The sequence below is a fragment of the Fringilla coelebs genome (genome assembly GCF_963513975.1).
Source record: "Fringilla coelebs genome assembly, chromosome: 12".
Classification (NCBI taxonomy): Eukaryota; Metazoa; Chordata; class Aves; order Passeriformes; family Fringillidae; genus Fringilla; species Fringilla coelebs.
This window is the reverse complement of record NC_140038.1, coordinates 12077137-12091984: the sequence shown is the minus strand read 5'-3', so window position 1 is coordinate 12091984 and position 14848 is coordinate 12077137. Positions and strand designations below refer to the sequence as shown.

The following is a 14848-nucleotide window of genomic DNA, read 5'->3' as shown; positions in this document are numbered from 1 at the left end:
AGCCTTAGAATGGTATCCTGTTTGGAGGAGAAAAATGGATTCTTTTTAAAGATCGCATTCTACATTTTCCATCTTGTTATTTGAATGCTATTGCACTGCTGCAACTGGTTAGCACTGCACATCTGGCTGAATTGTCTTGAACTGGTATTTTCCCTAACTATTGTGTATGTGTATGATGTTTTTTTAAAAAAAATATTGTATGCACACTGAAACAATGCCCCGTTTCAGACTGCTACACACAATTAGAGAGAACATGTTTTTTTCTGATTTTGTTTTCAATGTCAAAAAAGTGCTATTTTTAAAGTTAGCCACCATGAAATTCTAGCCATGCTTTTACAATGTTTTTTAATTTTGTGGGGTTTTGGCTCTTAATCCAATAGGCCTGAACCTCACACTGGAAGTGTTATCTCATAAAAGCTCTAAATTTCAATGACTTTTACTCTACAGCAACTATTTTAAACTTACATTTATCAGGAAAAAGAGCATATAACTAAAATATTCTCATAAAAATAGTTTCACAGAAACAAAACAGATAAATGTTCCATTCAGTAAAAGGTCATTTTTTCATAACTTTGGCTACAGAAGCCCTACAATTCAGCCAAATTTGATTCCAAAGCCAAAAGTTTCCTGTCTTCCTGCTACAAACCATCATATTAAGATTTTGCAAAGTCCATCAGACTAGTGAGGGGCAAAAAGTCAATCTTTTCTCATAAAATTACCATCATAACCAAATATTGTTACATATAAATACCACAATTTACAAGTTTCACAACTATAAAGCATTTGGAAAAAAAAGATGGATGGGAGGGGTAAAGTGATATTTCTTATTTAAAATAAACACATAAATATCCAGAGCCTTAAAAATGCACGGTCCTGGTTAGCTTTCTAGTAGAAAGGATCTGGAAAGCCCCTTCTTGTGCTCAGCTAAGAATTTCCCTGCCACGGGGGAGCTCCCTGCTGACACAGAGCCAGCAGGACTGGATCCTGCACAGATCCCATTTGACACCAGCACAGGATGCATTAGGAACTGGCAAGAAGTGGTCAGAGCACGTTTTATTCTTCTGAGGACTCACATGCCTAAATTGCTCTAATTTATACTCTGACTAGCCCTGCCTTTTACAAGGCAGTTCTGCTAAGCTAAGCATAAATCCAGTGCAACAGCGACTCTGGATTTCACTACATATAAGAAGTCTCTCATGGTAAATCATGAATTAGCAAAAAACACTGAATGAGTTTTTACTGTCCTCTAAGATTTGAGGAAACTTAAAAGCCTGGACAAAAGCAATCAGTCTTCAGAGCTGTGACCCTCTCTCCTAACCATGACAACCAAGTGCCTTGGTTTATGCAAGCATACAAAACTTTGGATATGTTCTTAACTGCTCCTATGGTGGCTATTAAGAAGTCTCATCTATACATTAATTGCTCATTTTTCATCATATGTGCAAAATATCTGGCTGCAGACAGCAGGGTTTCCTGATAAAAATGTGCAATTGTGTCTCTTGTGTTTGTCCAACTGTATTTCAGACACAAGCTTAACTTTCAGCACATTTTTCAACTAGCAAAAAGAGGATTGAGCAGGGCACATGAGGAGAAGAAAAGACACTCAGTGGAGTCTCTATCTTCCTTCTGTTCTTCCATAATTTTCTATGAAAATGACAGAAGAAGTTTTGCACCTTTCTTTGCAACAAGTCTGGCATAATGCCGGCTGGTACTCCCAAGGCATGTGTAAATTCAGCTCAAGATACACACTGTAACATTTGTTCTCTGAAGAACGCTGTGCAGAATTGGAATAATGAAAACCTGGCTTCTGGTTTTCCAGATACAGATTTTTACTACCTAGTAAAAAGTGGGCTTTCTGACCTCTGTCAGTTTTATGCTTGTACAGATACCCAATTTCTGAACACGTGCACTCCAGTGATTTTGATCAGCTGTTCCCAGGATTCACTCTTGAGGTGACCACCATCAGAGACAGTGCCGACCTGTGGTAGGACCATCTGTGCAAAACCAGAAGCTTCTTGTCAGGCCAGGTATGTATTCAGTCACCTCCAACCCTTTAATTATAGACTCACTCATCCAAGAAGGATCCCCAGTTCCGTGTTTTCATCTACCACTACTCTCACCTCCCAAACCAGAGCCTCTCTTATGGTGCCCAGTCTCTCAATGACCTTTGATCAGACACCAACACCAGTCAGGGTGACAGTAACTGTAGCCACATCCTCCTACCTAAAAAGCTTTCCCACCTCTCCAACCCTGCTCCCTTCTGCCTGAGCCCTGCCTGACACTCCTGAAGCCAGCCCTGGGAGCCGGGCAATGTGGGATTGTGCACTCACTGCTGAGAGCATTCCTGCAACTGCAGCCTCATGGAGAAGTAAATCTCAACAGATCAGCAAAAACCTTCTGTGTGGATCTGTTCACCTCATGGCTCAGAGAAGTGCTTGTTACATGCAGAGTTAACAGCTGCCATCATCATGTGCCACTTTCAGTTGGCTTTGTACCACAATTTGGGAATGTCTGTCTTAGACAATAGGCACAAATATGTGTAACAGTCACATTTAGATCTGTTCTTTTCTCTTCCTGACAATGTTCTAATTTAAGATCCTAGTTTCACTTGACCAGACATTTTTAATGGAGAGGACTTCATTCCCATATGGCACCTTCAAGGACCATGACTCCTCCAGAAATCTGTATTACGCAAGCCAAACAGTGCTAACAGTTGTACTGCTAACAGGTCACATACTTGGGGTTTGTTTTTAGACTAATGTTTGTTTAAAAGTGAGGAATACATTTTGCATTGTAAATATGTGTTCCAAAAAAACTGTGAAGAGAATAAGGAGAGTCAGATGGAAGAATTTTACCTCTACTTTGTGCTGATTACATAATTTATCAAGAAATTGTTCCACAGGCCTCCAACAGATGCTCTGTTGTTAAAGCCATGAAAAGTCATTCAGGGAGAGAGTAAAGGCCTCGGGGGTGTGGTCCACATGCTTCAGCACATATATCCTCAGCCCTGGCCTGCAGATAGCACATCTGGTCCAGGCATGGACCTGATGGTTGGCCAAAATACAGGCTTACAATAATGCTCCTTTTTTCAGCTTTAATGTAAGCCTGTTTTCTTGCCAAATTCAAATCCTGCCAAAATTTGGCTGAAGACGTTTGCTCGATTGTGCAATATCTTAAGTTTATATCCAACAACTCTTTGCAAAAGCAATTGTATCGTGTTTTTAATGCTTACAGCCATTAACAATATTTAATTTTAAGTAGAATTTTACTGCTGACACTCTCGTGTTTTACAGTAAATTACCTTAGAGAGGGTTTTTCCATTAGCTCTGAGTGTCACGAGTCCTGCACAGCACACCAAAGCACTGGAGCTAGAGAGACCAGAACTTGGAGGGATGGTTCCATCTAGCAGACAATTCATTCCAGTTGGGTTATTGAGACCAAAATGTTCCTAACAATGAAAAAATAAACAATCTCAGTTTCAAGTACAGACAGGCTCAGGCTTGCAATTATCTGATACTTAGAAAGAGAATCCTTCTGCTGAGTTGCTGGAAGCAAGGACCTGCTTCTGGTATCTCCAAAATAAAGCAAAAGCAATTTTTTCATTCTATTTCTTAAGAACAAAGCCAATGGTGGGGCTTCAGCCAAAGGTATGTCTGCAATGGCTGTACACAAACATATAACTACCCCAAGCAGAACTCAGGATGGGCTGCACGCCCAAGAATTTACCAAGCTTCGTGGGTGGGTTTTGCAGCAACTGGCTCTGCTTTGAGCTGCTGTGGTGACAGTGTGAAGTTACCACTCCTTTTATATCCTACTTTTGTCCTTTTCTCAACAGCTCTTCATTTAGGCATCACAAAGAGCTCAAGGTCCAATTTATGCTTCACTTCCAATGTTGGCACGTGGTATCAGGGAGCCACATAACACTGAGGGGGAACCAGTAGCCATGCAGTGTTTTCAAAGCAGATACTTGTGTCCTGAAGCACCCACAGGACTGACACTGGGAAAACCACAATGGTACTTAAGGAGCTCTGTGCTTTAGGGTCACAAAGACACACCTACCAGTGGGGATGGTCTCTGGCATGCAATTTTTTGAATGAAGTTTAAAATATTCTAATGTTCATGATAGATAATACAGATAATACATTTAATCCAGAAGTCATAAATCCTCACGTACACACTCTTTTAAATATTCTTTAGTTGCTTTTTCTTTTTATTTATAATCACTTCTATATAAATTTCTCTCTGCTCTTACTTTGAAACAAACATGCAGTACTTATTAAAAAATCATTGACTGTATATGGGGGGTATATGAATAGCTAACTTCTGATGCAATTTATACGTCAATAAACTGTTACAGTGCCAATAATCAGAAAAAAATAACAGTATTTTCATGAAGAAATGTCCACCTTGAAAAGATTTCTACTACTTCTGAAACAACTTCAACCATAAATACCAATGGTAGAGATCAGCAAACACAAAGAGCCTTCCTTTAAAGTCTTCTACCATCACTTCAAATTATATTTTGAATTTCCTGTTTTACAAATAAAGGAAATTCATATCTAGAATACTATTGCTGCCCATGCCCCTTCATGAAGAATACTAGACAGGCTTGTTCATAAACAGAAAATGCTTGAGTAACCAGAAACTGATCCACAGTTTCTGGATTGTCTTGAATGTGAATCAGGCTTGCAGACTTATCACGCGATGTTTAAATAGAAAACGTACTTCAGTTTCAAAAATGAAAATGGACTTTGCCAAGTTCTGCAACAGTTCTGTCCCAAAAGGATAGCATGTTCAACTTAATATAAACAGATTATCCCGCTGGACCCTCTGAGTACTTGTATTTCAGAGTTTCTTAAGTCTGTAACATTTATGCTTATTTTCTGCCACTACCAGAGTCTGCAAACCTGCTTTCCAAATTAACCTTCAAGTATGAAAGCTTGTCCTTAGGAAACAGATCTCAGTAGCAGACTGCAAAATAAATAAAGTCAATTGGTCATGCAAGCCTTAATATAAGAAAGGATATATTGTAAAGAAACCTAATCTATATCTCTGCATTCAGTGCAATTTAAATGCCTGTATTACTGAGCAATACAAAATTGAAAATACTCATGTTACTGCACACATAAGTAATTTATTTGGGTCTATGCATAGGAGCAGGGGGTGGTTTAGGACCTGTGAATTGTAATAAAGTGATTTATGCCACTGATTGTTCTGAATACTGTATTTTGAAGACTTTACTGGCAGGTCTGAGGTAGGATTTTCAGCAGTCTGCAGTCCTTATCTATTGGATCATCCTGTGGGGTGACCCAGATGGCCTATTCTGAGGCAAACTTCATGTGCTTTAAAAAGCACATTTACCCATAATTTGGGCTGGCTGTGGCAACCTGTTCCTGACCTGCCATCACTGTTTATCCCATCTGCCCTTCCAGAAATATCATTAGATTGACATCAAGAAGAGAAAACACCTTTTTTTTTTACCCTCAAAGGGCCATGAATTCTGTGAATTCTGTGCCTTGTCTGCAAACAGCAGGTGAGACTTGCAGGAGCCTTGATGGTGAGTTAAGGCTGCCTCCCAGGGCAGCACTGAGGAGCAGCACTTGCTTTCACAACAGCTGGGTCTTCAGGGCCAGGGAGATAAACCTCGAGTGGGCAGACAGGAAAACGTCTGGGAGGTTGTGCTCCTGCCTTTTCTGTAAGTGTGCCCCCTCCTGCACAGCTGCACTTTTAACTCAGGACATTCTGAAAATCCCATTCAAGTTCCAAACCCTGAAAACCAGGATGAGTAATGGTTCTTAATGGATTATTTCTTCTGTATGCTGTTTACTTGGCTTTTACATTTTCTTTTGCCTACTGCATGAGTCAGCTTCACTCAGCTGTTGTGCACAAATTACAGGTTTTCAGCTTTAATGCAAGTCCATGTTTTTTAAATGCTTCCATAGAAAGAAAAGGGTTAAGATACGATCTTCATGTCCTGAAAAACAAACCTCCAAACCTTTTTAAAAGCAGATTTTATTTAAATTAATTCCATTGGAAAGAAATCCTTTTGACTTCAAAATACAGAAATGTCATCCTGATAATGTTTGGTCACAACTTTCTGAAGCAATTATTTGCTATTGTAATTTGTTTTATAGAGATGAAAATAGTGCTCTGCCAATATTTTAAAGCAAACCCACTCATATCTCCTCTTCAAGTTCTAACATAAAGATATTTAACTTTATGTTAAAAAAAAGCTGTAGAATGCAGGGAAACATTTTGAGGGTAAATAGGTATTCTTGTTGTATTTTACTTCTACATTAATTTAATAAATTAAATCGAGTTGGCTTACCTGAATACCCTTCAGTCCACACAGGAAGTAGTTATGCCACTGAGGTTTGGCTTTGTTAATCTGAATGTTATTAACACTAGTACTGAAATCCCTGCAAAAACAGAAAAATCTTAAGGCTTTAATTTGTATTAAATTTAGTTCGAAAAAACACACGGCTCGTTACTGCCACCTGCTGATGGACAAAACTGGTTTGATGGTTTTCAGTGCAATGTTTCTGGCTTGGTTTCTTGTTTGATATTTTTACATATCTTCTTTTATCTTCATTAATCATTTCTATATGGTTATTTTAGATTAAAGCATAAGAATTCTTGAGTAAGTATAAAGAATATATTAAATAAATCCAGAAATTAAGCTGCCTTTGGCATCCTTAATTAAGGCAGGATGCCTTCTATCATGTATGTGTATGCTATCATGATTTCTTAGAAGTGAAAATTCAAATAATCATATCTGTCAAACCATGACTAGAGACAGATAAACTTCAGGCTCTCTGGTAATTCCGGCTCAGGATTTCATCTTCATTACCTTTGCCCTCCAGGGCACTTCACCAAAACAAGCCTAATGCTCCAGATTTATATTATGTATGTTACAAGACAAAAATATTTAGTTAAAATATTTTATCTGTTTCCTCCCAGATAATTCCTACTCCACCTTTCTTTCAAAGTAATAAAAATATTGAGCTTGAATGTTTCTAAAGGACAGCCAGGTGCTGTCAGAATGGGCATGGATGACACAGAGAGTCCTCAGGGAGGTGCAAGTTTTTTGGCAGTCAATACCCTTGAACAGCCAGGAACTTCATCTGCTTGATGTTGTGACAGCAGGTGCCCAACACAGAAACAGCAAAGACACTGAGAACAGCAAGAAATCAAATTAAAAATATTCAAAAGTTCCAGACTAACATGTGCTCTACAAGGCAAGGTCTGCTAAAAAATATGAACAGAGGTAGCTGAATTCCTGGAAATATTTAACAGGAATAAAACCAGTTTCAAGAAATAATACTTCAGGGGAAAGTCTGCAACTCCTAAAAGGATGGAAATTTTCCTTCTTACACTGGTCCTACTAAACTACATAGATTATTGATTTCCTGGGTTTATTTTTGTTTAAAAGGACATCACTAATTAATACTTGTAATGGATACCAGTGAAAAGATGTTTTTATCAGTTAATTATTCTGTTACCTATGGATAAAAAGTCATACAAATCTAAAGCATCTTTACTATGATATAATTGTATTCAAGCAATGTCTGAAAAGTTCACTTTATTCTGGTGCACTTAAAGGCTGCAATTTTTGTGTCATCCAACCCCCAAAGCAACAAGCAGTATTGCAGTGGCACCACCATTCATCTGGTCTATTGCTTGTCCTGCTGTGGTGAGGAACTCCACTTGTACTCCCAGCCTACAGCCTATTCCCAGCTCCATGGCACACAGCACATCTGGCACTTGGATTATCAACTCAGAATTCCCATTTTGCCAGTTAGACATTCAAGTTTAACCTTAATTACAGTGCAAACCCATCAGGTTGGTGTACAGTTTAATGTGTAAGCTGCTGTCTTAGTGCCACAAAGAGGATTTTATCAGCACTGCAGCAGCAAAGAATTGCACTAAGCTAGTGTAAGAAATTACTAGGTTTTGCTGAGGAACACAAAAGATATGAAAGGGAGTGTTGAGATAAGAGTACTAGGAAAGTTTGTGAATGGCTTTAAATTCTCCCAATTTGACATTCATGTGTATTTAGAATGATCTCCAAGAAAATAAAACATCAACTTGCTTTTGGTTTTTGAATAAAATAACCCCCCCATGAGGTATTTTTCAGGTTTTGTCGTGAGATGGAAACTGGTAATTACCATCCTCTGGTACTTCTGAAGGCACTTTGAGAAGTATAATGTCAGATATTCTCTCTACACATACTTCTCAATTACAAAGATGTTTTGTGAAGGGAAGGTATCAGGAACTTCAAAAGAATGTAAGTTTTGAATACGTTTTTATTCCCAATAACATAAAAGACATCAGATCAGTTGAGATAATTTATGATAAAAAACAAACAGGTGTTTTTTCTGTTCTCTGTTCTATTTCTACTAAAAGTAAACATGAACTGTCAGGGTGGAAGAGTGCTACAGAACTGTTCCACAGTTTACCAGCTCACAAAATAAGAATGAAATAGGAAATAGTAATTCTGCAGAGGATTCTGGTTAGTCCTTGGTCACCAAAGGCCTATAGATACACATTCACCACAGGCATAAATCTACCAGTGTAACAGGCTGGGAAAAAAAGACATACTGTCATCAGTTTTGTTATGTGGTGTAACATTCAAAGTGTTGAAAAATATTTCTTTGTTATGAAATTATGGACATGTTTTAGCTTTGTTTTTAAGCAACAGTGTCTCAACAAAACCAAGATGCTTAATGCTGTATTCTGAGATCTTTTCTTGGTTTATGGTTTAAAGCATATGATTTTAAACTGAAACCAGGGCAGATGTAAAAATATAGTGACAGTGTGTGCAATTTAAATTCAAAGGCTGCAATTCTACATTTTGTGGAACTGTCTTGAGAAGGCCATTTCAATTGCAATATAATGCAGCAAAGCTTGAAGACCGAGTGAAAATGTTTACCTTTTTATTACTGCTTTATTTTGTGTTCACTATAACAACTTGTCCTAATCAAAACTATTTTCATTCTGAAGCTATTGTCTCTTGCAGAATGGTTTTGCAACACAGCTTAAGCCCTGGTGGGAGGTTGCTGTTGAAGAAAGGTATGCACACCTTCCATTTCCCTTCCCTGTTCACCACTGCTTGTTCCCACAGTTTACCCCAAGTCAGCTTTAGTGCTGAGTGCATGCCAATTCACTAAAATGACAGAAAATTATCCAAGCAAAAAATGGGGGAATAGTGCACTTTACCTTAAGATCAAACAAGTACTCTGCACCTGCTAAAAGGCAGAGGCTGAGCTGATCTTAGAAGCAAGTACAGGGAGACTAGAGGTAAAAGAAGCCAAGTGGCAGTGGCAAACTTAATTCAGCCCAGCTATAATGTGAAAACATACTCCACAAAGTGAAAAATCTCTGAGTATTTATACTTAGCATGTAAGTAGAAATTCCTTTGAACTGTCTTAGTCACAGGCAGCAGTTCAGAATGTGTTTATAACAAACTGAGCTTTAAGTAGGAATATGTGCTCAAGTATTTCCCACTTTTGACAGTGTGTTCCTGTCCCTGTGCTGCCACACACTGTGCTTTCAGGAACTAATTTACCAATTAAACCAATGTCTCAATAAAAATGGCTTAAACTAAGCTTTTGCTGATTCTCATTTTTGCAAAATGTCCACAAAAGCTCATGTGGGTGAGTGACCTGATCTGAACTGCCATGCAACTATACAAATACCAGTCTGTTACAAAGAGGCAGAAAAACGTGCCTGAAGTTGAAAAGAGTGGCAGGATTATTTCCCTATGTTCAGCACTTGTGAGACCATAGCTGGAATATTGCATCCAGTTTTGGGGTTTCCCAATACATGAAAGACATTGGCAGGGAGTTCAGCAGAAGGCCAACAAGATTATTTACAAGGGATCTTCAAAGGTCCTTTCCAACCTAAATTGCCCTATAATTCTGTGAACAACAGCTGTGGAGGAAGTGGAAGTGAGGGAATACAGATTTTTTGAGCCAGGATTGTTGCTAAAGCTGTTGTGCTGTGAAAATACAGGCCCAGGTTCTCCAGAGCACGGGAGTGTTACCTTACTTTTGCAGTAATTGATTACAAAACATTTCACTCCCTTCTCTAGGGGACATGGAGCTGCTGCCAGTTATAGGGATTATATCGAGAAAGATGAGATAAAAGAAGGGAGGACAGAATTGCAGAATTTTAGAAGGATTGAAAAATCAGAGGCCTTACAGAGTAATAAGAACAAATAGGTGGGGGACAGCAGCTGCAAAGCTATTGCTCTGAACTAATAGACATGGCTTGGAGTCAGTCTGTGGGATTCCATCTGCTGATATAAATTGTTTACACAATCAGACTCTGTATTGCAATGGAAGTCTGTCAGATCTCTGAAAAGGTTAACTGTATTGCAATGCATGAAGAGGTTCATAAAAAATAATGAATAAACGAAGTAATTACATACAAGTACGAAGAATTGGTATTTGCCAGTTGCAAAACTTGAGTTTGTGCAGGTTCTACTGCAATCAGGATATCTTGTTCTATAGCCATGGGGAGCACAGCATAACCACAGTAGTCTATGTGTTCTCCTAGCAAAGAAACAAAGAAAATACTTTGTAATAATTCTTTCTAGAATAGAAGTAAAACAATTTCTACTGGGCTTCACTGTTGTTTACTGGATTAGACAATTTCTTACTGTAGTTTCAACTCTTATTACCTAAAGTTTGGGGTACATTTCCTCCATTTCTTATTACGTCACAAAAGATTTTTCTTTCTTTAGTGATTTTTATCTATTGCATCTGTTTGAAAAAGTTCATATTTTAACACTGGCTTACAAACATTTTTAAAAAACCCCACCATGTAGATTACTGTTCAAGAATGAGAACTGCCATGTACATACAATTTCTGGACCTTTTTCCAAGAAGATAACTACTATATTTAAATACTCATTAGTACAGTTGCATACAACACATAAAGTAACAATCAAATAGAAAATGTATGTAGTAAACATCCTCTCCCTTGGGAATAATTCCCAGCTACCATATGCTGTCTATTTAGTCTATATGAGATGTTCACACAACACTGAGATAAAAATTAACATTAACTGCATAATAAACTATTTTACTTTTACAGCTCTGTTTCTCAGGATCCTTTTACTACGTCTTCAAATTTGTAGGATTATTTTAGGAACATATGCAAGAAACTCAGCTGCAGGGAGAACACAATCCTAACACGGACAGAGAATCTGAAAAACAAGGCTGCTACAGAAATAAAAGTAAGTCCTAAACTCAAAATAATTGTGTCTCTCCAGTCTGCCAGTGAATCACACCCAATATTTTAGGTTCTGTGGACACACCTCTATGGAAGGGTAAACAAGAGATGATGGTAGAATCATTTCATGCTTTATCATGTATATTGCTGTGGGGCTAGTTATATTTGGTAACTTTAATTGATTAAAAAAAAAAAGTTGGCAAGTTACTGCAATTTTCAAAACCATCACTACTGTCTATAAATGTTTTTCTCCAAAACTGATATCCATGTAGAGTTGTTTATAATCAGATACAGTAAAATCTACTAAATTATATATGATTTTCCATTTATCATAAGAAACTTCTCTGAAAAAATAAAATTAAGACCAGCATCTTTATTCTATGTTTTAAACTACTAGATTTCCATGATGACAGATGAAGTAAAACAACATAAGGTTAATTTTTGTCTTTTACCTATTAAGTTGACTCGTCCTGGTGCACGAGCATAAAACTTGGGAGCTGATCCAAACTTTGATATAAACATCTCCTTCAGTTTCTGCAATCTGAAAGGCAGGTTAGAAACATTTAAAAGGACTATATTTGCATAAAAGACAGGAAGCTTACATGCTTCTTGAAGCAAATTCAATTCAGCTTCCTGAAGTATGTGGAGTTTTCTCTGCTACATCAGGAGTGACATTAAGCTGGTTATTTCTGCTCTTCACATATCATAGAAGACTCTATTTAGATTTTGATTTTTATCAATTTTCATATTTGGCACTACCCCATCTTTGTATAAATACATACACAGAGAACTAAAATTCCAAATGTCAGATTATCCCCATGACTTATGACAGCATTTACTCCACAGGATTCCAGCAAAAGTACTTCAGGTTTCCCCTTTAGAGGTGCCTGATGTGCTAGTGAAAGTTCAGAGCAAATATACTTTATTTATTTATTGATTTACTTGCTGCAACTGTAAAGGTACCAACCTTCTCTGCCTGATGTTTGCAAAATTGGAATACTTTAGTGTGTCATGCAGAATAGTAGGAAAACGAGGGCTGAGAACAGATGAAGCCATTTATTTTAGTGAAGCATAGGAAACTTGATAGCAATTCATTTTGAAACTACCTTAAAGCAAAATTTTAGTCTACTGACAAAAATGTAGTAACAGGAACCTTGATAAGGTTTCTCCATTTAATCTAAATCTAGAACTGGAAGCCTAGTTAACGCAAAGTGGAAGTAAGAAGACTGCAATGAGAAACAGATGTTAGAAAATTCCACAATTACTTTGTTTCTACATCTTTGTAAAGGCTGTGTTACTGTTCAGCTACCTGTATGCAAATGTTTCATAAGGTTTTTATAAATGGAAAGCTACAAAATATGATTTGTTGTGATATTTTTTAACAGATCTTTCAGTACCTTCCTATCTTTGTGCCCAGTTACAAAGCTGTATTAGGTCTATGATTTCCCCTTCTTACAATCTCCCCTAGTATTGACTGGTATATTGCTCATCCAATTAGCAAAAGCAATTTCTGCCATTTCATTGTTCAATCCCTTCTCTAGATCACATTAATAATATTATTGTCCACTGGGGAAACTGTTGGCAGAATTCTAGGTGTTAACTTTATTCCTTTTTGTGTCCATATTTAGAATGTTGCTTTGTTTCACAGATATTTTTATAGTAGTGTTGGTACCAAGAGACAACAAACAAAGCAGTCATGAGGGCATGTTTATCTAAGTGCTGACTGATCTCTTTTTTTAATGTGGGTTTTACAAGCAGGCGTGATGAAAGGCTATTTACAGGCTTTGGCCTTGATGTTGCAAGACGCGCACTGCATTTCAAGCACCTCCATCAAGAAAAAATCGTCAGAAGCCTTATAGCAAAGGCACTCCTCACAACTTCACACTTCCAAGTCTGGAAATGCTGGACTCGTCGTTTCCGTGGGATTTACAGGGCAATCGTATGCAAGTAAGCGGTGTTTTAAGAAGCGCCCCTTGTGCAGCGCTAAGGCAAGCAGAAAGGTTCGTCGGTGTGCGCGTTAACTGCACACACCGAGCGCAACCCCACGGGCAAGGAGCGGGCGCTGCCACGTGCCGCAGCCTCTCCCAGGATGGGCCAGGCTAGCGCTGCTCCAGGGCCTTTTCCAAAAAAAGGACGAGAGAATAATCAGCATTTCCCAAAAACTCTGGGGGAAAAATGATGTAGGCGAAATGATGAATGAATGAATGAATGAATGAATGAACGATTCCTCCTGCTGCCCCAGCGCCACCCTGCGAGGGGGGCCAGGGCGGGCCGGGATGCTGTGGGTGGGAGAAGGGGCCGGAGCGCGGCGCGCCCCGGGCAGCGGGAGCTTCCCGAACCGTCTTTGGTCGTGTCAGGGAAAAACGTTCGTAGTGTGGACGCTACGAGTCCACAGCTCCTCGCACCTCAGCCCGGAGCATGAGGACGGGCTTTCCCACCCATCCTCCCACCTCCCGCGGCCGCCCGCAGACCGCCCACCCGCCCCGGGATTAGCGGCGGCGGGGTCGGGAGCGACCCACCCACCTGGGCTGCTCCACCAGCTGCACCGGGAGGGCGCTGGGGCTCTCCCCCGCCATGGCGGCTGCACCGCGGGCCCGGCTGAGGCGGCTCCGGCGGGGCCGCGGTCACGGGGCAGGCGAACGCCGCGTCCTTCCGGGCGGCAGCGCCGGCGGCCCGGCCCCGTCCCGCCCCGCCGGCCGTGCTCGGCCTTGGGCATCCCGCGGGCCGCTCGGCCGTGCAGCCGCTCTGCCCTCGGCCCCGCGCCCGCCGCAGCCCAGGTGGGACGGGGAAGCTGCTGCGACGTGCGGAAGAAATGTTTGGGGTTTTCCGGTATTCCTGCCGGTGCTCCTGCAAAATGCACGTGCAATGAAAATAATGGACAGTCGCATCCCTCATGGTGTGGAGGAGTGGGTGTCTCTGTCCCCGTGTTGTTTGTGGTGTGTGGTTCCTCCAGCTCCCCTCCCAACAGGCGGCCTCGTGGCTCCTATTACCCTCGGATACAGGGCTACAGATACTTGCAAGGAACTGAGCATTTCAAAAATGTTCGCAGGCTCACTCACTCAGTGCTTTGGTGTATATCTTTGTCCATTTTGGGATCTTAGTGTTTCTCATCCCATTCAGGGAGCTTTAAGTAACAAATCTCCTTGTGGGTTTTCTGAGGTAAAATATTTATTTCTCCTTTAGCATAGTTGCAGAATACAAACACAGCTTTTTAAAGACTTGTCAGTAGCTTAAGGGGGAAAATAACAAGCCAAAAACGCACTGTCAGAAACCATAACAGTATAAAATGACCAACAACAGGAAAACCTGGAGACCTAGTAAATATTGCAGATGTCTGTGAGAACCTCAGGCCTTGTGGAGATGGGGAGGCAGAGCTAGTCACTTAGGGATTTTGCCTCACTCAGTTGAAGGCAGCAGCAGAAATTAGCATGTAAAAATCTTTATAAAGCCATTGCTTTACAAGGCCTGTGGATTTAAAGAGTTCAGGCCTTTAAAACTGCTGCTCTGGTATTATTTGTTTATGGAGAACGCAGCCCAGGTAAACTCAGCAATACTGAGTAAAGCTAAATGGAGCTGAGCAGTGATGCCAGGCACAGCAGCAGGCTGAGCT

The 14848-nt window shown here is 39.9% G+C and overlaps 1 protein-coding gene across 1 annotated transcript in view; it reads right to left on the bottom strand.

Moving 5' to 3' along the window:
• The window catches only part of GALK2 (galactokinase 2), a 45793-nt gene extending 31905 nt beyond the window's left edge, over nt 1-13888 (bottom strand). Inside the window, exons 1-5 of the mRNA XM_084214033.1 lie at nt 13762-13888; nt 11691-11779; nt 10433-10556; nt 6329-6419; nt 3302-3448 (exon numbers count right to left, since the gene is read on the bottom strand). Coding sequence (XP_084070159.1) covers nt 3302-3448; nt 6329-6419; nt 10433-10556; nt 11691-11779; nt 13762-13814 — 504 coding nt within the window. The 5' untranslated portion in view covers nt 13815-13888. The remainder of the gene's footprint in view (nt 1-3301; nt 3449-6328; nt 6420-10432; nt 10557-11690; nt 11780-13761) is intronic.
• Nucleotides 13889-14848: the final 960 nt, after the last annotated feature.